At 49.0% G+C, this 20369-nt stretch overlaps 1 protein-coding gene across 1 annotated transcript; it reads right to left on the reverse strand.

Moving 5' to 3' along the window:
* Positions 1-12061: 12061 nt before the first annotated feature.
* LOC125429485 (protein ALP1-like) lies at positions 12062-15698 on the reverse strand. The gene is made up of 2 exons (XM_048490630.1): positions 15236-15698; positions 12062-12752 (listed from the first exon to the last, which is right to left on the reverse strand). The coding sequence occupies exons 1-2, from the start codon at positions 15695-15697 to the stop codon at positions 12294-12296; spliced, it is 921 nt and encodes a 306-aa protein (XP_048346587.1). The 5' UTR covers position 15698; the 3' UTR covers positions 12062-12293.
* Between the last annotated feature and the right edge of the window lie 4671 nt (positions 15699-20369).

Genomic DNA, 20369 nt, shown 5'->3' on the forward strand with positions numbered 1-20369 from the left:
ACCCCTTCTAAACTCAATGTCCATATTGATATCCTCTTAACCACACAATGAATGGCCGTGTTTCTGTGATCATGTACATCACTTCTATTGTTCTCAACATTGCTTATGTGGTTAATATTGCAGTGTCAGTGTACTTAATGTTTTAAATAATAAATGAATATATGAATGAAGCAAGTAGGAGGTTTATTTATTTTATTTATTTTATTTGTTATCATATTTATATACTGCCCCTTTCCCTGAGGGCTCTGGGCGGTGAACAGCAAAATAGTGCTACATAAACAACAATAGCAATAAATAAATAATATAGGCTCATTGAGCCATAACATCATTAAAACATAAAATTACAGTGTTCCACATAAGCCACTTGGCGTCCAGCCTTAAAACTATCAATAAAACCCTCCCAAAGAGGGGGACGGTAAATCCAGGTGTCACAAGCTCCCAGAATGTTAAAGGGCAGAGACAAAAAGGGGCGCACACCATCAGCGGCTGGCTTCCCCAAAAGCCCGGTGGAACAACTCGGTCTTACAGGCCCTGCGGAACTCTCCATTGTTCATTGTTACTCCCACGCTACAGACTTCTCTGTGACTCACATGCCAGGCTACTCTATTCAGATGGTCTCACCTTTTCACCTCACAGTATATATACTCCACTTGCTTTCCATTCCTACCATCAGATCCTCTGAAGATGCCAGCCACAGATGCAGGTGAAACGTCAGGAGAGAATGCTGCTAGAACACGGCCATACAGCCCGGAAAACACACAGCACCCCAGGGATTCCGGCCGTGAAAGCCTTCGACAATACAATGAGAGCAAGAGTGGTATAGTAGTGGTTAAGAATGGTGGACTCTAATCTGGAGAACCATGTTCAGTTCTTCACTCCTTCACATGAAACCAGCTGGGTGATGTTGAGCCAGTCACTGTTCAACTTTCTTAGCCCACATGGAGGCAGGCAATGGCAAACCACCTCCAAACGTCCCTTGCCTTGTAAACCTTATAGGGTTGCTAAAATTCAGCAGTTATTTGACAGCATTTTCCACCACCACCCATCCAAACCTCAATTCAGAAGCACTGATAATACCCAAGAGATAACACAAGATGTGCTATGTTTTAAGAGGTGTATTTCTCTTTCTTTCACATGAAAGAAAACAGCAAAGCTCAATATCTATCTATCTATCTATCTATCTATCTATCTATCTATCTATCTATCTATCTATCTATCTATCTATCTATCTATCTATCTATCTATCTATCTATCTATCTATCTATCTATCTATCTATCTATCTATCTATCTATCTATCTATCTATCATCTATCATCTATCATCTATCATCTATCTATCTATCTATCTATCTATCTATCTATCTATCTATCTATCTATCTATCTATCTATCTATCTATCTATCTATCTATCTATCTATCTATCTATCTATCTATCTATCTATCTATCTATCTATCTATTTATTTATTTATTGGGTTTATAGACCGCCTTCCCCCGGGGAATATGGGGAATGCAACCATAGTGATGGAGTTCATCTTGCTTAGGATTTCCAATCATCCCAGGGCTCAGATGGTGATTTTGTCATTTTCCTTATATTCTATCTTCTCACACTGTTCAGTAACAGCCTCCTGATTGTCTTGATCATGCTGAGTCCACTTCTGCACATGCCAATGTACTTCTTCTTCTGCAACCTCTCCTTCTTGGACATGTGCTACACTACCAGCATCTTTCCACAGAAACTGATTAACTGCTTCTTCAACCAACCCACCGTATCCTATACTAGCTGCATAACTGAGATGTATATCAGCCTCTTCCTTGGCATGGCAGAGAGTTTCTTGCTGGCTGTCATGGCATATGACCGCATTGCCATCATGTGCAACCCCTTGCATTTCACTGTCATCATGAATTGGAACATATGTATCCAGTTGGCAGCTATGTCTTGGGGTGGTACCTTTGTGGTGACACTGATCCCAAGATTTTTGCAGCCCACTCAGTGTGGATAAAACATCATCAACCAGGCATTCCCCAAGTTGGTGTGCTCAGACACCCATGTGACTGAGGTTGTCATCATGATCAACAGTGTTATTGTCCTTGCTGTGCTTTTCAGTTTCATCTTGGTGACCTACATGCACATTGGTCAGGCTGTGATGTCCATGTGTAACCTCTAACTGTGGGTTCTGTGGGGCAGAACTTGGAAGGAGTTGCAAAGAACTAAATTTTAAAACAAAATGGTTTACTTCCTTAACAAATAACACTTTTAACATTAACATTTAACATTAACAATTTACAGTCCTTCTAGGTTGCATTTCAAGTCCTTATCTTGACAATCTACTGATAAATGCCAAGTCCAATTCTTCCTGCTGGTGGTTGGCTTATGAAGACTTCAGAGGCTTGGTGAATGGGATCCAAGATGATGAAGGTGCCCAAACAAACTCCCATCAATTACATACATAGCAAGCCCTGAAACAATAAATTCTAACATTTACAAATATAGCAAAAATAAACAACTCCCTTCCCACTAGTTCCCAACAACTTTGCTGTTACCTTAAACAAGGTGTTAAGAACTTATAAAGAATTAAATCAAGGTCCCAGCCTGGTAGCCTTGCTTCCTCCAACTTCACCAGTTTTTGCAGGCTTCTGCTGCTTTGAGTCTCCACCCCTTTCTGGGTCAACCCATTCTGAACACAGGGGTTACACATGCATTCAGTCAAGAGATGAGGCAAGGCTTTTTCAACCTATGGGTCCCATCTGGTGGTGGTCGGCATCTTCTATGGCTCAGCCATTTCCATGTACCTGTGGCCACAAGGCAAAACCTTCTCTAACCATGACAAAAATAATCTCCATATTTTATGGAGTCATGGCCCCAATGCTCAATCCCTTGATTTATAGCCTTAGGGAAAAAAAGATGTGAAAGGAGCATTTTGGGGACTGCTTGGAAAGAAAATGTCTGAATGAAGAATTTGACCTCTGGTCTGTCGGTCCATTCCCTACACATGAAAACACTCCCTTTTCTTTCCCCCTCCTTCCTCTCTTTCCATCCCATCCATCCATCCATCCATCCATCCATCCATCCATCCATCCATCCATCCATCCATCCATCCATCCATCCATCCATCCATCCATCCATCCATCCATCCATCCATCCATCCATCCATCCATCCATCCATCCATCCATCCATCCATCCATCCATCAATTTTTCTACCTCAATTCTTCAAACCTTTATTTTTCTTTTTTTCTTTAGTAAGGATTTTATTTTCATTAGTTACAGAAAATAAAATAAAACAATCCAAAACAGTCCAAACAGAAAAACAACAACAACAAAAATTGATCTTGATTACAATTCTGGGCATTGGGAAAGCCAACTTAGTTTTAAAAAGAACGTCCTATAAAATCATAAAATTATTATCCGATTTTGTAACTTTGTAACATGCATAAATCCTAGTGAAGAGAGAATCTGATAATAGAGACAACAGTAATATGTGTTTGCTATTATTACTTTGTAAGGTCCTGCTGCTAATTATAATTATCTCTCCACTTTTTTCCTTTTTGTACCCTTTTTCAACACAGCGGGGTTTCCCCACTCACCTTATGCCGCACGTTTCTCTACTGAAGTACCGCGGGGTCCCGTGGCACTCCCCACTACTTGGGCGACGACTACGCGGCCGCCCCGACGCAGCCGCTCTCTCGGCCCTTTGGCGCGCAGCATCTCTGCCCCTCTTCGGAACTGAGGTTTTTGAAGAACTCCGCGCAGAGCGCGGGGTTGTGGGGAAGGCTGGGTGGTCACCCCGGGGTTGCGGACTTCCCGCCACTCGGAGTGACGTGAACCCTCCGGTCCAATCAGGCGAAGGCGGGGGCGTGCACACTGCGCGCGCATCGATTTCTTCCCCCATTTTCTTTACGGGTAAGCGGTGCCTGCTCACAGGCTCGAGTGCACGTGGCCATCTGCATCGTCTACTCTTATTTTCATTCATTCAAAACTGCACGATCACGCGGCCATCTGCATCGTCTGCTCGTTTTTCCATTCATTCAAAACTGCACGCTCACGCAGCCATCCGCATCGTCTGCTCGTTTTTTCATTCATTCAAAACTCCACGATTCAAAACTCCACGATCCATTTCATTCATTCAAAACTCCACGATCACGATGGATCCCGCACCTCCCGCTCCCCTGCCGCAAACAGGAGCTTCGGGTAAGCAAGGTGGCCGTGGTGTTGCATGGAGGGAAGACGAGATGAGGGATCTCATCGGGATCTGGGGTGATGAGGAGATCCAGAAGACACTGGACAGCCACCACAGGAACATCGACGTGTTCGAGAGGGTGGCGGCGGAGATGCGGAGAAGGGGCCATGGTAGATCCGCGATTGAATGCCGAACCATGGCAAAGGGTCTAAAGAGAGACCTGAAACGCTGCAAGCAGCACAACAGGAAATCGGGAAACGGTCGTAAGACCATCCCCTTCTACCATGAGTTGGACATCATCCTTCGTGAGGACCAAAATGTAAACCCTCCCCCACTGATGGACTCCACACCGTGCATTGCGGCCGGTCCCAGTCCTCCAGCGACTTCCTGGCTGGCAAATGCTGCTGGATGGGTTTTAGAAACCATCAACGAGATGGACATCCGTCCCACCAGTCCATCTGTGCTGGCCCCTGGTAAGCGTGTCAGGAATTCAAATTCTACTATGTTGGTTCCGGGGGGGGGGGGTATGATTCCTGACAAGGTGGTGAGGCCAAAACTGTACACTACAGATGGGGGGGATGACCTAATGCCCATTGGGCAAGGAGGGCAGCTGCCCAGGGCATCACCTTGTGGGGGGCATCAAAATGCTGGGTTCGTTTTTGGGTATTTTAGTGGTTTTCCGTTTTGGCCAAATTTCAAGGATGTTCCTGCAGGGGGTGCATTTTTGATTTATCGTCATCAAAATTTCAGGGTATCATCTGGCGATGATGGCGACCCCAAGTTTGGTGCAGTTTGGTTTAGGGGGTCCAAGGTGATGGACCCTCAAAGGGTAGCCCCCATCTCCTTAGCAAAGAATGGGGGATGGGGCACCCCCTTTGAGTGTCCATCACTTTGGAGCTCCTAAACCAAACTGCACCAAACTTTAGGGGTACCATGAGCACAGTTTCCAGAATATACACTGAGATTTTGGTGCCGATAAATCAAAAAAATGTGCCCCCTGGAGGGAAATCCCAGAAATTTGCCCAAGCATCTTTGTTCTGCATTGAGTTTCATGTATCGCTGTCCATGGGGGTTGCAGGCTGGGGGGGGGGAGCAATTCTGAAGGCACAGTCTCAAAACTTTCATGGTCTCATCAGGAGACTGCCCTGATGATACCCCCACAAGTTTGGTGCAGTTTGGTTTAGGGGGTCCAAAGTGATGGACACTCAAAGGGTGGCCCCCATCTCCTTAGCAAGGAATGGGGGATGGGGCACCCCATTGGGGAGTCCATCACTTTGGACTCCTTGAACCAAACCTCACCAAACTTGGGGAATATCATAAGGACAGTCTCCTGATGGTATGCTGAAATTTTGGTGCTGAAATGTCTAAAAATGCACCCCCTGCTGGCCCAAATGTCCAGGCGCTAAGAAAAAATTGGTGGTGGTGGAGTGGCCACACATGGGGGGGGGGGCATCCAACTCAGGTTTTGCACAGGGCTATGGTTCGACCAGGGCTGCCTCGTTCCGCCCCTGGGGGGGAGGTCACAAGGTGAATTTGCTCTTGTTTGGGCAATGCAGTCAAGGGGCAATTTCTATAGTGCGCCTTCTCTCTTTTCCATGTGGCAGCCATTACGTGAGTGCCTTCATGTGGACCAAGAGACATACGAGGAGATGCACTGCGATGCAAATCTTCCAAAGCAAGTGGGAAATCAGTCAGTTTGCGGGCTGAAAAAAAAACATTCTTTTCCTTCCATTACTCAAGCTGCTGCAAATTTGGTGGGGTTCAATTTGGATTGCAGATGAGACAAAGGAAGGCGGGTGCCCGGCCACCTGAAGCGGCACCCACTTCTGGAACAGCAGAGAACTTTGCCACAGGGAATTTGCTGTTCAATCAGTTGTTTGCCGGGCTGCGGGGAGGTGGATTGGGAATACAAAGGAATGAGCACCCCATTTGGCTGCAGACCACAGGGTGTTGCCCAAAGGCCGTTTAGTTTAAGAGTGTGTGTGTTGACGTGGGGATGCTTCTTGGGAGAGGGGTGCTTCCACCCACAGTGGGGGTCCACTTTGTGCAGCCAGCCTTGAGGGCCGGTGAATGATTCATGATGCATTAAGTAATGCTTTCTGCATGGTCCCCCACAGGTGCCGCAGCGGTGGGAACAGTGTCTCACCTCATGGAGATGTCATCAGGTAAGAGTGGACACAGCGCAGACGGTCTGTCAATGGATGCAGGTGGTGTTTCTTTTGGGGGTGGACAAATGGTTGAGAGTTCTTTGGGGAGCATCGGGGTTGGGACAAATGGGGAAGCGAGTACTTTTGAGGGTCATGACGGCCATCAGCTGAGGCGGGCTGCCAGCGGCTTTCATTGACCGCACTTCCCAAATGTGAGGGGCGCCCTTCTTCAAAGTGGAATGAGAAGTCCAGTGATAGGGGCACTGGCAAAGCTAAAGGAACTGTTTCTGTTCTACCCTGCACAGCTGATGCGTCGGCAGGACCGCTGCTCCAACAGGGAGAGATGTCTCAAGGTGAGTGTTTCCAGAGATGGATTGCAAAAATGCTGGTCTCGATTTGTGTGCTGCTGCGAGCCATTTTGGGGGGGAATAACCTTAGGACGCTTTCTGAGATCTGGTGAGGTGTGTTTAGGGATGTCCTAGGTTACTTGCTCCAAGAAAGGGGGGGGGGGTCGTTCATTGTTTCCAATTGCAGCGTCTGAAGTAAGTTTATGGAACAAGGCAGCTGGCACTCTCGGCAGTGCCACCAAAACTGAAGGTTCCCCCCCCTTGCCCAAAAAAACCTAAGGAAACCCCCCCCCCTTTTCAAGGAAGGAGAATTAACTCATTCCTGTCTACTGATGTCTTCCACCAGCAGATAAGGACCGTTTTGTGTTGTTCCGCACTACCTCAGGGACTTTCCTTCAAGTTTGGATCTGCCTCTGGAGCCTCCATGCTGCCACCACTGCTATTTGCAGAGGATTCCCAGGAGACCCCTTTGCTGCAACTCATTTGATGCCCATTTCAAAGCAAACAGTGGATGATTAGTGACTTCCCACGCCCTGGGGAGGCCATGCACATGGCGTTTTCTTTGTTTTCTTTGCTATGGAGGGATGTGCTAGTGTGGCTGCTGCAACACCATCTGAGAATTGCTGCCACTCAGAGGGCGGGTCTGCATCCCATCTAGACGTAAGGGGTAGACCAGGCTGCTGCAGAGATCCACCAATTACCACTTTCCTTTTCTCCGTGAAGTGTGGCAGATACGCCCCCTGAGTGGCCGCGATTATGAGATGGTGCTGTCCTTTTTTCAGATAACACTACATCATAACAAAGTTAGAAAGAAAAAGAAAAAAGCAGTGGTGAGCTCCTCAGTGAGGATAAATAGGATGATTTGGGATGAAGATGGCCCCTTTGTCACCTGCAGGAGACCCATATGAACTTACACATTCCTTTCCCTTCCCCCCCCCCTCGCAACAAGCACCCTGTGAGGCAGGTGGGGCTGAGAGAGCTCCAGAGAGTGGTGACTACCCAAGGGTCACAAGTCAGGCATGTGGGGGATTGTGCAGTCTAATCTGAGTTCCCCAGATGAGTTCCTCAGCTCTAGCTGCAGAGCTGGGAATCAAGCCCACAACTCCAGGGTCAGAGCATGAAATGAAACGCGGTTTCTGCGGATGACCACTTTGCCCTCAATGGAGGGACAAGTTGATGCACTAAAACTCACTGCCGTGCAGAGGGCCACCCTCAGGAACCCCCCACCCATCCTTGCCCTAGAATACAGTCGCTCGTGTCCCTTGTGTCCATGGCGGCACCCTATATGGCAGTCACATCTCAATCCTTGTGAATTCATCAATGATTCCGTTTTCCCCCCCACCAATGTAGCGGAAAGAGATGAGGAGTCACTCTTGGACAACGTGACACAGATTGATGAGGGCGGGTTTCACGGTGAGTGCCGTCTAATTCGCAATCCACTCGGCTTTCAATGAAGCTGTGTCATTCAGCATGAGTCTTTGCGGTATGCAGAGTGCGCAGTTCAGGTGTACCTGGCTGGAAGCATTATCTTCGTGATCTTCAGCGGCGTGAGTAACCCAGTGATCGTGTGACTTGATTCCTGTTCTGCTTCTTTTCAGATAACGGACCAGATTATGTTTGCCCAGCCATGCAGGGACGGGAGGCCGAGGGTCGTGGACGCGTTGCCTCTCCCAGGCGTGGAGGTGTGTGTGTGCTTCCCATGACACTGATTGCGAACCGTGAGGGGTGCCCAGTCTAAGGTGTTTACGGGTGGACGGTTTAGCGACCAGCGTGTGTGGGCCTAATGGGACGTTCTGTTCTCTTGCTTACACTAAACAGCAGGACAGCTTGCTGGGCAGCAGCGAGAAGAGACATCGCCGGAAAGAAGAGCACTTCTGGAGAGAAGAAGACTGCGACGTGTGGGTGTGCTGGCGGACTACACCCGTGCAATGGTGGAGCAGGGAGAGGTGGAGGCAGTGCAAAGGGTGGAAGATAGGTGGGAATTCAGGGCTCTCATGGAGGAGAGCAACAGGCATGTAGGTAACCTTGTGGCCCTAATGGAGCAGAGAGTGGCTGTCGCGGTGCAGTCTGAGAATCGGGCCCTCTCGGTAATGGAGAGGATTCTCCACCTGATGGAGCGAAACATTGGGCGCAGACCTGCTGGGGTGGTACAGTCAGCCCCTGCTCCCACAGCCCCGCCGGCACTCTTCCCAACATCTGCCTCACACGCAGATCACTTACCAAGAGTTGAAGTGCTGGACCTGTTCCAAGACTTCAACTTCATGATGCCCAAGTGCAGTTCCGCACAGACACAGGGCACCGGTCATGCACCAAAGGTGTTTGGTGAACCTGCACCACTGCACGAGACCAATGAGGAGACCAATTTGGACTGCTCTGTTCCAGCAACTCAGAAAAGCGCCAGAGCAGCACACATTCCCGGCACGAGCACTTCGCGTGTGCTGCAGTCCAGCAACAAAGGCCCCGCACCTAAGCGTGTGTGTGTTCGTGGGCCAGAGAGCAGGCCCCAGGATGAGAACAGCTTGCCAGTGCAGGGTGATAAGGGGAGGGATGCCAGGGTTAAAAAGCTGCGTCACATTCTGGACCTGTGAAATCACCACTGTGGTTGCATGGTGTGTGGCGGGTCAAGTTTAGTCTCAGCACACTCTCCTCTCCTATATTGAAAAAAGGCTGTTTAATTGCAAGAGTTAAAGATACGTTTTGGTGGCCCTGGACAGAAAACACAACTGCATGTCCAATAGCTGAGAATTCACAAGAAGAGTGACAGGGTGGGTGGCGTGTTTGTTTTTCATTTGGCCACATTCTACTATCTTCCACTGTGTCACAGTTGTTTGAAGTTACAAGTTTAAAAGTAGGGGAGGGTTGGTGAGCATAGAAAGCAACGGCAAGTTGAAGAACAGTGATTTTGCAAGGAAATTGAACCGGTGGGTGGCGGGTTCTGTGTTGTTTGCCAGCACTTTTTGGGTTGTCCCGTAGTGTGCACTTTCCGCTTGTCCAAGTTCATATTTGCAACCCTCTCTACTCAATTCCTTTGTTTAAAAGTTTTAAAAATGTTGATGCAAATAAAGTGTGGGTTTTTTTGACATCTGCTGTCCACCATTTTCTTCTCATAATTCTACAGTTGGGGTTAGGAGCCACAATATTTTCTGGCAGAGACAAGACTCCATCATGAGTGTGCCTGATCCTGTTCCCTCACTGATACACCAATCCACCCAGGCCTCAGATTGTGGCCGTTGGTGAAGGGGGGGGGGGTTTCCCAGGGTCCCATAAAGTCTCATTTATGCCTGAAGCTTTGCGCTAGTACCACCTAACTGTTTGGTGCCCTCTTCTGATGATGCTACCCAGATTGGTTGAGGTTTGCTTCAGGGGGGCCAAGGTTGTGGACTCCCAAGAGGGGGTGCGCGCACCCACAATTGATTAACAGTGGCGCTAGTACAGGGGTAGGGAACCTGCGGCTCTCCAGATGTTCAGGAACTACAATTCCCATCTGTCAGGAGCTGAAGGTATAACAGCTGCATGGCAAAACCCTTGATTGCCTTAATGGACTGCTGAAGGACTAACTACAGTAACCTGTTAGCAGTCAGCCAAAGGGAATGACTAAGCATGATTGCATCAGCTACCTGTATAAGCGTCATGTGACCTTTGACTGTACTAGCCATAGGCTAATTAATGTATTATAGTGTATATAAGTAAGCTAACTCAGTTAAGCATGTTCCTTGATGGGGACAGGACCTAAGCCGAAGGCTCTGTCCGTTTAAACTGTATATATTTTATCAATGCCAATACATCCTTTCTTTGAGTGAACTCCCTGGCTCCAGTGGTTATTGCCGCACTCTGTGTATGCTCAGTTGCGCCTACGCTGTCAACTCGTGTCACCATCAGCCTCTGTCAGCATGGCCAATTGGCCATGCTGGTAGGGGCTGATGGGAATTGTAGTTCCTGAACATCTGGAGAGCCGCAGGTTCCCTACCCCTGCGCTAGTAGATGGGGGCTGCACCTTTGAGTGTCCAGAGCATTATCAGCCCTCCAGCAAACATCAGTAACCCTGGGATGTTTAATCTGGTGAGTCTCTAATTCCCGGAGATGAGAAGTTGGGCCCAGGGGGTGCGAGGCCACGGAGTGACCCATCCCCCTTTGCTTTGACTTGCAGATAATAAGAGATGGCACCACACTGTTTTGTGGTCCATTGATTTAGAGACCCTGGAGGAGACTGTGGCAAAGTTAGGTGGTGTCATCGGGAGAGACTACTACAGATGCCCTGAAAGTTTGCAGCTCCTTGCATAACCATTGCACCCAAGACAGCGAACACCACCCGCATTTACAAGTGTTTCCCTTCTCATCCCCCCCCCCCTGCATGGATTTCTAGGGAGAATCTAAGGTCCTCTGTTCTTAGCGAACAGAGTTTGGTTTTAGATGCCCGCCTTCTCTCGTATGGGAGACACAGGGGGGGTTACAACCTCCTTTCCATTCCTCCCTCACATCGAACACCACGTGCGGTGGGTGGTGTCCAGACAGATGAGGAGAACTGTGAATAGGCCAAGATCATCCCACAGGCGTCTGTGGGAGTGCCCAGGCAACTCTAAATTCCCCAGAAAAGCCTCCGCATCACACATCTGTTCCCATTTTCAAAGATTAGTGAATGCGCCATCACACAATTTTCACTCCCAGGATGAAACAGAAACAGGCCACGGGGGGCACTTTTGGACAGTTAGTGGATGGGAACCAGGTGCGGGTTACATTTAATCAAACAATGTGCTTCTTTCAGGAACACCCTGAAAATATGCCCAAGATTCTTTGTTCCGCAATGAGCGCTCTGCAAAACAGTCAGTGGCTGACCAGGTGTGATCGGGAGACTTTGTTGACACCCCCCCCCCCTTGCCTGCATTTCTGGGGCAGATTACATGGAACTGTGAAACTGCAGCACAAACAACATTGCGTCCCATCTGAAACAATGGGGAAAGGAGGTGACTACCTTACCCCTTTCCGCAAATGTGAAATCATGGCACCACATGTGATCAGCCTTGGGGTTTGGGATGGGAAAGTAGACTGTGGAGTGGTTGTGGGTTCACCACACATGAGAACCCTCGCTGGGAACACGTGCCCTGAGGACGACAATGTCTCGTTCCAAGGTGGAGTGGCTGGACGGGGTGGGGGGTGGGATTGGTATTTGAGTCCAACTCTGGTTTCACATAGACTTCACATTTGCCTAGCCACACTCATGCATGCCATACCATCTCTCACAGACCCACCAAAGAGAAACAGATTTGACACGGTCTCAAGAAACAGGTTTTAATGCCATACTGAAAATGTGCAACGAAAGTACAGTAACGGTTGTTAACATCAGTGTGGCCTGGATCCGCTCTGCATTTCAACGATACAGGTAGGCAGCCAGAGCATCGCGGACAACTTTCCCCTCCTCCAAGTTGGTCTTGTCGTCTGGTAGTGGGCAGTCATTACCCGCAACGGGCGGCTGCTGCTCTTCCAACTGTGAGAGCAGTGGGCCTGCCCTTGCAAAGCACTCTGGTGCCCTGTGCCCCTCAGACTCACAGATGTTGTGTAGGACAACGCAGGCCGCAATTATCGCATTCACATTGCTAAGTCCAACCGGCAAGCAGTTCCAGATACATCACCAGCGGGACTTTAGACGGCCGAAAGCCTGCTCAATCACACACCTGGCCTTGGAGAGTCTTCTGTTGAAGTTTCTCTCAAGTGTGTTGTGTGCTGGAGAGTAGGGCTTCAGCAGCCACTTCCGCATTGGGAACGCTCCATCTGCAATCACTATGGTGGGAACATCCACCCCCTGAATTGTCTGAGTGGGGTTGCTTTCCAGGAAGGCACCCCTGTCCATGGCACTCGTGAAATTGCATTCACGGAAAGCGAAGCCGTCATGGTTCCTTCCTGGCTGGCCAATGTTGGCAGAGAAAAAACGTCCCTTGGAGTCACACACGGCCATCAGCAGAACAGAGGCGACATTCTTCCTGTTCATGTACGCACTTGTGTCTGAGGGGTTCATGATCCGAATGTGGCAACCGTCTATGGCACCGACACACTGTGGGAATCCCAGTCTTGAAAACCCAGCCATTACCTGCAGAGAAGTAGACGAGTGAGGTTAGGGGGCAGACATTCAATGATCTATGACAAGTGAATGATTTTTCTTATCTCTACTTTCAATCGCTCTTAAATGTTTTGAGCATTATTCTTAAGTTCATCAGAAAAGAAAACAAGGAGTTCATTACATAGACTTCCTGGGGTTTCAGGGGTGTGTGGCCGTGTTCTGGTGGCATCTTCTTCTGACGTTTCGCCCTCATCTGTGCCAGGGCTCCTCAGAGGATCTCTAGAACAGCCACAGATGCAGGTGAAATGTCAGGAGAAAATGCTACTGGAACACGACCATACAACCAATTGATACCAAATTATGTAGGGTGGTGAGAACCACAAAGGATTGCGAAGAGCTCCAAGCGGACCTTGATAAATTAGGTGAGTGGGCTCAGAAATGGCAAATGCAGTTCAATGTAGCAAAATGTAAAGTGATGCACATAGGGGCAAAAAATCCAAACTTCACATACACGCTACAGGGGTCAGTGCTATCAGTCACAGACCAGGAAAGGGATTTAGGCGTCTTAGTTGACAGTTCCATGGGAATGTCAACTCAATGCATGGCAGCTGTAAAAAAGGCAAACTCTATGCTGGGGATCATTAGAAAAGGAATTGATAATAAAACTGCAAAGATTGTCATGCCCTTATATAAAGCAGTGGTGCGACCGCACTTGGAGTACTGTGTTCAGCTCTGGTCGCCGCATCTCAAAAGGATATTCAGGAGACCAAGAAAAGTGCAGAGAAGGGCAACAAGGATGATTGAGGGACTGGAGCACCTTCCCTATGAGGAGAGGCTGCAGCGTTTGGGACTCTTTAGTTTGGAGAGGAGGCGGCTGAGGGGGGATATGATTGAAGTCTACAAAATTATGCATGGGGTAGAAAATGTTGACAGAGAGAAATTTTTCTCTCTTTCTCCCAATACTAGAACCAGGGGGCATTCATTGAAAATGCTGGGGGGAAGAATTAGGACTAATAAAAGGAAACACTTCTTCACGCAACGTGTGATTGGTGTTTGGAATATGCTGCCACAGGAGGTGGTGATGGCCACTACCCTGGATAGCTTTAAAAGGGGGCTTGGACAGATTTATGGAGGAGAAGTCGATTTATGGCTACCAATCTTGATCCTCCTTGATCTGAGATTGCAAATGCCTTAACAGACCAGGTGATCGGGAGCAACAGCCGCAGAAGGCCATTGCGTTCACATCCTACATGTGAGCTCCCAAAGGCACCTGGTGGGCCACTGCGAGTAGCAGAGAGCTGGACTAGATGGACTTTGGTCTGATCCAGCTGGCTTGTTCTTATGTTCTTATGTTCTTATGTTCTTAACCAGGAAACCCTTTGACACTCCAGTGATGCTGGCTGCGGAAGCATTCGACAACACATTGAACATTAACTGAGCTATACCACATCTGCTGTCACTGGATGATATAATGAAATCCCAACCGCATTTCTATAAATATATAAATATAAATTTCCCCCCCAGCCTGCAGCCCCCATGGACAGCAATACAGAAAACTCAATGCAGGACAAAGATTCTTGGGCAAATTTCTGGGGTGTTCCTGCAGGGGGCGCATTTTTTGATGTATCAGCACCAAAATGTCAGGGTATCATCTGGAATCTGTCCTGATGGGACCCCACAAGTTTGGTGCAGTTTGGTTTAGAGGGTCCAAAGCTATGGAACATCAAAGGGGGTACCCCATCCAACATTCTTTGCTAAGGAGATGGGAGCTACCCTTTGAGGGTCCATAACTTTGGACTCCCTAAACCAAACTGCACCAAACCTTGGGGGTGCCATCATGACAGTCTCCAGATGATACCCTGAAATTTTGGCGATGATACGTCAAAGAATGCCCTCCTTGCAAGAACATCCCGAAATATCCCCAATGCTTTTGTTCTGCATTGAGTTTTCTACGATTGCGCTTCGTCAATGAGGTGCAGGCTGAAGCTATTCTGAAGGCACAGTCTCAAAGCTCTCAGGGTCTCATCAGGAGACTTCCCTAATGATACCCCCCAGGTTTGGTGCAGTTTGGTTCAGGGGGGCCAAAGTTATGGACCCTCAAAACTGTAGCCCCCATCTCCTATCTGCTCCCATTGGAAACAATGGGGGATAGGGGCACCCCCTTTGGGAGTCCATAACTTTGGACTCCCTGAACCAAACCTCACAAAACTTGGGGGGTAGCATAAGGACAGTCCCCTGATGATATGCTGAAAATTGGGTGCCGGCAGCCTAAAAACTGCGCCCCCTGCAGGCCAAAAATGGAAAACCACTAAAAATACCCAAAAACGAACCAAGCATGTTTATGCCCCCCCCCCCCAGGGTGATGGCCTGGGCAGCTGCCCACCTTGCCCAATGGGCATTACGCCAGTGCCCCCACCCCCACATGATTAGGAGAATGGCAGTGAATGGCGCGCTGAGAATACGATTGTCAAACGGTAATTGACCTTTGCGATCACATTGCCATGCCGTCTTACCTGGTCAATGGGATCTGCAAAACGGACCACCCTCTTGAACAGCACCTCCCCCACAGCACGACAAAAGTCATGGACAGCATCTGCGACCGATGTATATCCTGTTCCGAATTGTTGCTTCACTGTTCTGAAACATTTCTCATTAGCAAGGTACCAGATTGCCATGCCGACACGCATCTCCACTGGCAGGGATGGCCACATGTTGGTGTTCTCATGCTCCATGAGGGGAGCGACACTCCTGGTTATTCGGCAGAAGGTGCGTCTGGTCATCCGAAAGTTTCCTAGCCACTCCTCATCATCCCATGATGACCAGACACAATTAATCCACCAGTCCCTGCTCCTGTGTGGGTAAACCCACTGGCGATGGGGTGTTGGAAGTGCTGCAAGGCTCTGCCAGTTCCGCTTCCTACGCATTGCTTGTCCCGCAGATCGCTGGGCTGAATCATTTCTTCTCCTGGCCACCATAATGAGCTTTTCCCGCTCAACAAGGACTGCTGCGATGTGTTTCTGCAAGTCCATGATCTCTTGCAAAGCCGCAAGCTGCCTGGCGAGCATGATTTCCAGCAGAACCAATACTGCATTCCAATCAGAACTTTGCATGCTGACTGCACAAAGGTAACAGCACGTGTGGTCTCGTTTGATCCGTCCCGCGAAGGAATGGCGCCAGGGAGTGTCGCGTAGAACGAAAATCATGGAAGCTTTGCAAATGTTCGCCCCGCGGCGAGCCAATCAAGTGCGGTTCGGGAAAGGGGGACAAATTCAATTGGAGATCGACGAGGGCGTTAATTGATGACGTCTGTTCGCGCATACACTCACTCGAACCTTCATCCCGCTGGTAGATCCGTCGACTCCACCAGGAACTTAAGTCGACACGGGGGATTGGGTTGCGCACGTGAAGAACCCGACGGTGCGGGGAATCTCAAATCCACCTTCCTGCGCCGCAGGATGAATCAGACCACCAGCAGAGCCGTGTGTCAAAATTTGTGGATCCCGCCACTGCCTGAGTCCATCTGGCCGTGCTAACAGTTCAAAAAGTTCCATAAACTTCTCCTTCAAATGTTGCATGGTGTTCTTCCCCCCTGTCCCTGTGTTGACCTTCCCTGCAAACCAGTTAACGAACGGGATAGCACCTTAATGTTCTGTAATACTGCTCAGGCACACAAGCCTGAGCACAGGCTCTGTTCCCCCCAGGCAATATTGTATTTTGCAGAAGAATCTGGTCTCCCTCGTACAACAACACATGAAAGTGATGCCATTTTTGGGTTGGTGGAAGGGGATGATCTACTCCCAAAAAACATCATCCTCCAACTTTTGGTAAAGTCACTGGCGTAACTGCCATTGTGCAAGGTGGGCAGCTGCCTCGGGCATCACCTTGTTGGGGGCATCAAAAGGCATGGTTCGTTTTGGGGGGTTTTAGTGGTTTTCAATTTGTGCCCTGCATGGGGTGCAGTTTTTAGGATAGCTGCCCCAAAATTTAAGAGTATCATCTGGAGACTGTCCTTATGCCACCCCCCAGGTTTGGTGGGGTTTTGTTCAGGGAGTCCAAATTTATGGACTCCCAAAGGGGGTGCCCCTATCCCCCATTGTTTACCAAGGGAGCTAATGGGAGATGGGGGCTAAGGTTTTGAGGGTCCATAACTTTGGCCCCCCTGAACCAAACTGCACCAAACTTGTGGGGTAGCATAAGGACAGTCTCCTTACGATATGCTGAAACTTTGGTGCTGATATGTCTCAAAATGTCTAAAAAGACAATGAAGAGCAGAACTCATACTGAAAGTTCAATTAATGAGACATTCGAAAAAGGAAGAGTAAGCAGAGAAGGAAAGAAAAGTAATAATTACATGGCACAGAACTCAAGCACAACTAGCCAGTAAATATAGTCAATCAGCCAACCCTTATTGCCAGTCCTACATCGGGGGGAATTCTTACTCCCAAGGGTCACAGGGGATCCACGTTGATTCACATCTTTCTTTCCATTTTAATAAAATGGTCTCCTTTGGGGGGGGGGGTGGCGTGCACTTGCACATGTTCTTGCGATGCCTCCACAGAATTTGGGACAACTGCTGAGTGGCCTCGTGCCGATGTGCCCACATCTCGTGGATTGCGACAGAATCCGAAGTACGGAGGGGAAAAAGAACTGTTAGGCATGGATTTTCCCCATGCATGTAAATCAGCCTGTGCGCCGCATCCAGAGTGGGTCGTCGGAGGCTCGAGTCAACATTCAAGAGTATAGTTGTTGACCCCGCAAATGGCGGCGCATTTCTCATGTGGCCGCGTAGCTCCATTGCGTGCGTACATTTCCCGTTTTGGGTTCAAATGGGCCAATGGAGTTTCTGAAAAGTTAACTGACCAAAGCACCCCTTCCGTTTTCCCATTATTATCAGGTCTGCAATGGAGGGAGCTAGGCATGGAGTGGCCTGGCAGCCGGAGGAGTTGAACATCATGTTCAGCACCATAAGCAACTGTGGCTACGCCGCACTCTTAATGGGCAGCCTCTACCTGCCCAATGTGCATGCATACCGTGCAATCGTGCGTGCGTTGAAGCACGCGGGCTACATCCGGACCGAGGAGCAGGTCCGGACAAAATGGAAAAGTCTGAAGAAGGAGTTTTTCAGTGTAGTTCAGGTCTGGGGCAGCGTGCCCCGGGAGAGCTCCTGGCCTGCGGAGTACTCCTCTCTGCGCCAGCTATGGTGTGCCGCGGGCCGCCCTCGACTTGCTGACCGAACGCTAAGAAGTAAGTGCTTTCATTCTGCAGGTTTGTCAGAGTTTGTCTTCCAGGACTAGAGGGGAGAAATGTTTAATTGAATGCATGAAATCACTAGCGTAATGCCCATTGGGCAAGGTGGGCAGCTGCCCAGGGCATCACCTTGGGGGGGGGGGCATCAAAATGCTGGGTTCGTTTTTGGGTATTTTAGTGGGTTTCGATTCTTGGCCTGTAGGGGGCGCAGTTTTTAGGCTAGCGGCACCAAAATTTCAGCGTATCATCAGAAGACTGTCCTTATGCTACCTCCCACGTTTGGTGAGGTTTGGTTCAGGGAGTCCAAAGTTATGGACTCCCAAAGGGGGTGCCCCATCCCCCATTGTTTCCAATGGGAGCAGATAGGAGATGGGGGCTACAGTTTTGAGGGTCCATAACTTTGGCCCCCCTGAACCAAACTGCACCAAACCTGGGGGGTATCATTAGGGAAGTCTCCTGATGAGACCCTGAGAGTTTTGAGACTGTGCCTTCAGAAATGTGCCCCCCCCCAGCCTGCAACCCCCATTGACAGCAATGCAGAAAACTCAATGCAGAACAAAGATTCTTGAGAATGTTCCTGCAGGGGGTGCATTTTTGAATGTGTTGGCACCAAAATTTCAGGGTATCATCTGGAGATGATGGTACCCCCCAAGGTTTGGTGCAGTTTGGTTCAGGGGGGCCAAAGTTATGGACCCTCATAACTGCAGCCCCCATCTCCTATTAGCTCCCATTGGAAACAATGTTGGATGGGGCACCCCCTTTGGTAGTCCATGACTTTTGACTCCTTGAACCAAACCTCACCAAACTTGGGGAGTAGCTTAAGGACAGTCTCCTGATGATATGCTGAAACTTTGGTGCTGATATGTCTAAAAATGCACCCCCTGCAGGCACCAATGTCATGGTGCCAAAAGATTTTTGGTCAAGGTAGAGTGGCCGCCCGTGCGGGGGTGGGGCATCCGACTCAGGTTTTGCCCAGGGCTGCCTCGTTACAACCCTGCATGAAATTGCTTCAATTTGTAGGTTCCGCTCAGCCTGAGGATCCTACAGAGAGCACAGAGGAGGAGGGAGCGGAACTACAGGAGTCGGCCGTGGCGACAACACATCGCGCCGTGGCCGGAAAGCGGGCGGCCGCAGCAGCAGCAGGACAGTCCAGTGACAGTAGCCCTGCAGAAGGTGAGAAGTTTGCATCCCCCCACATGATTATCTGGAGTTTGCCTCAAAAAACAGAATTCTTCCTTATGCCATGATTGCAGAGGTTTCCCCGTTCAGAAATCTATGCTTGAGCTAACTTGGCAGTGCATATGGGGAAGGCCGTGGTGTGTTTGGATGTAACACCTGTCCCTCTCACCTTACCAATTTAAATCCTGTCCTGTTTCCTAGGCACCAGTTCCCACACAACAAAGAGGGTTAGAATGGGACCTAAACCTTCCCTACAGGACTGCATGACCCTCCGTAAGTTTTAGCTCTATGACACTCTTGGAGTTGGTTTTTCTTGTCACAACAAGTGGCATTCATTGTCAGTATGTCTACCTGCATTACAACTTATGTATTGTGACCATGTAACGATGCCTCAGTTGAATCTCTGGCCCACCAATTGTCACACTCTCTCAGAGTCAAGGAAAGTAGATCCAAGCATGTGAATCTTGGTCCTGCGCATGTACCCCAAATCCCCTATTTAATTACATAACACTGCTTGTTGGACAATCCTGATCCTTCTCTCTGTCTAATAGTGGCAGACTTTCGCGTGGAGACTGCTGAACGTCAGTAGATTAACTTCAGCCTGTCATTCATGTCCAGCGTCGCATGTGCTTTCTAACTTTTTTTTATTATCGATGCACTACAGACTATGTCAATAAAGGCTCTCTTATGTCTTTCCCTGCCTTACAGTGACCAGAATGGACAGGCGTATGAAGAGGCTGGAGGAGGAGGTGTCGCTTCTTGGAGCCAGGGTGTGTGTTCTGGAGGAGACTGGCCCAACTGGGCCCCAGACTCCCGTGGTGCCCGAGAGGAAGAGTAGTGGGAGCTCTGAAGATCGGCTCCAAATTGTAACAAGCGAGGAGGAGAACGGTGACACCCCCAGGAACCCACCCACATCAGACCCATCAGCAGTGGTCGTGGTGAGCTCCGCCGTTCCAGGGAGCTCAAGCTCCACACCCTGAACTTTTTTGAGAACAAAAAGTTAAAGTTGTGGTTACAGTGACTTGTTGTACAGTTTTCACCGGTTTAAATGTTGTAACAGTTTTCTAGAGTTGTTTGCGTTCTGAATTTTTTCGACGGGAGGGATTTTGATTGTACTGCTTGGGGTTGGTTGTGGGACTGTATTGTATTAAAGTTTGGCAATTTTAAATCTTCATTCCTTGCGTCATGTGCCCTTTCTCAGAGGTAATAATCTAGGCACCT

This window comes from Sphaerodactylus townsendi, linkage group LG03, assembly GCF_021028975.2.
Source record: "Sphaerodactylus townsendi isolate TG3544 linkage group LG03, MPM_Stown_v2.3, whole genome shotgun sequence".
Classification (NCBI taxonomy): Eukaryota; Metazoa; Chordata; class Lepidosauria; order Squamata; family Sphaerodactylidae; genus Sphaerodactylus; species Sphaerodactylus townsendi.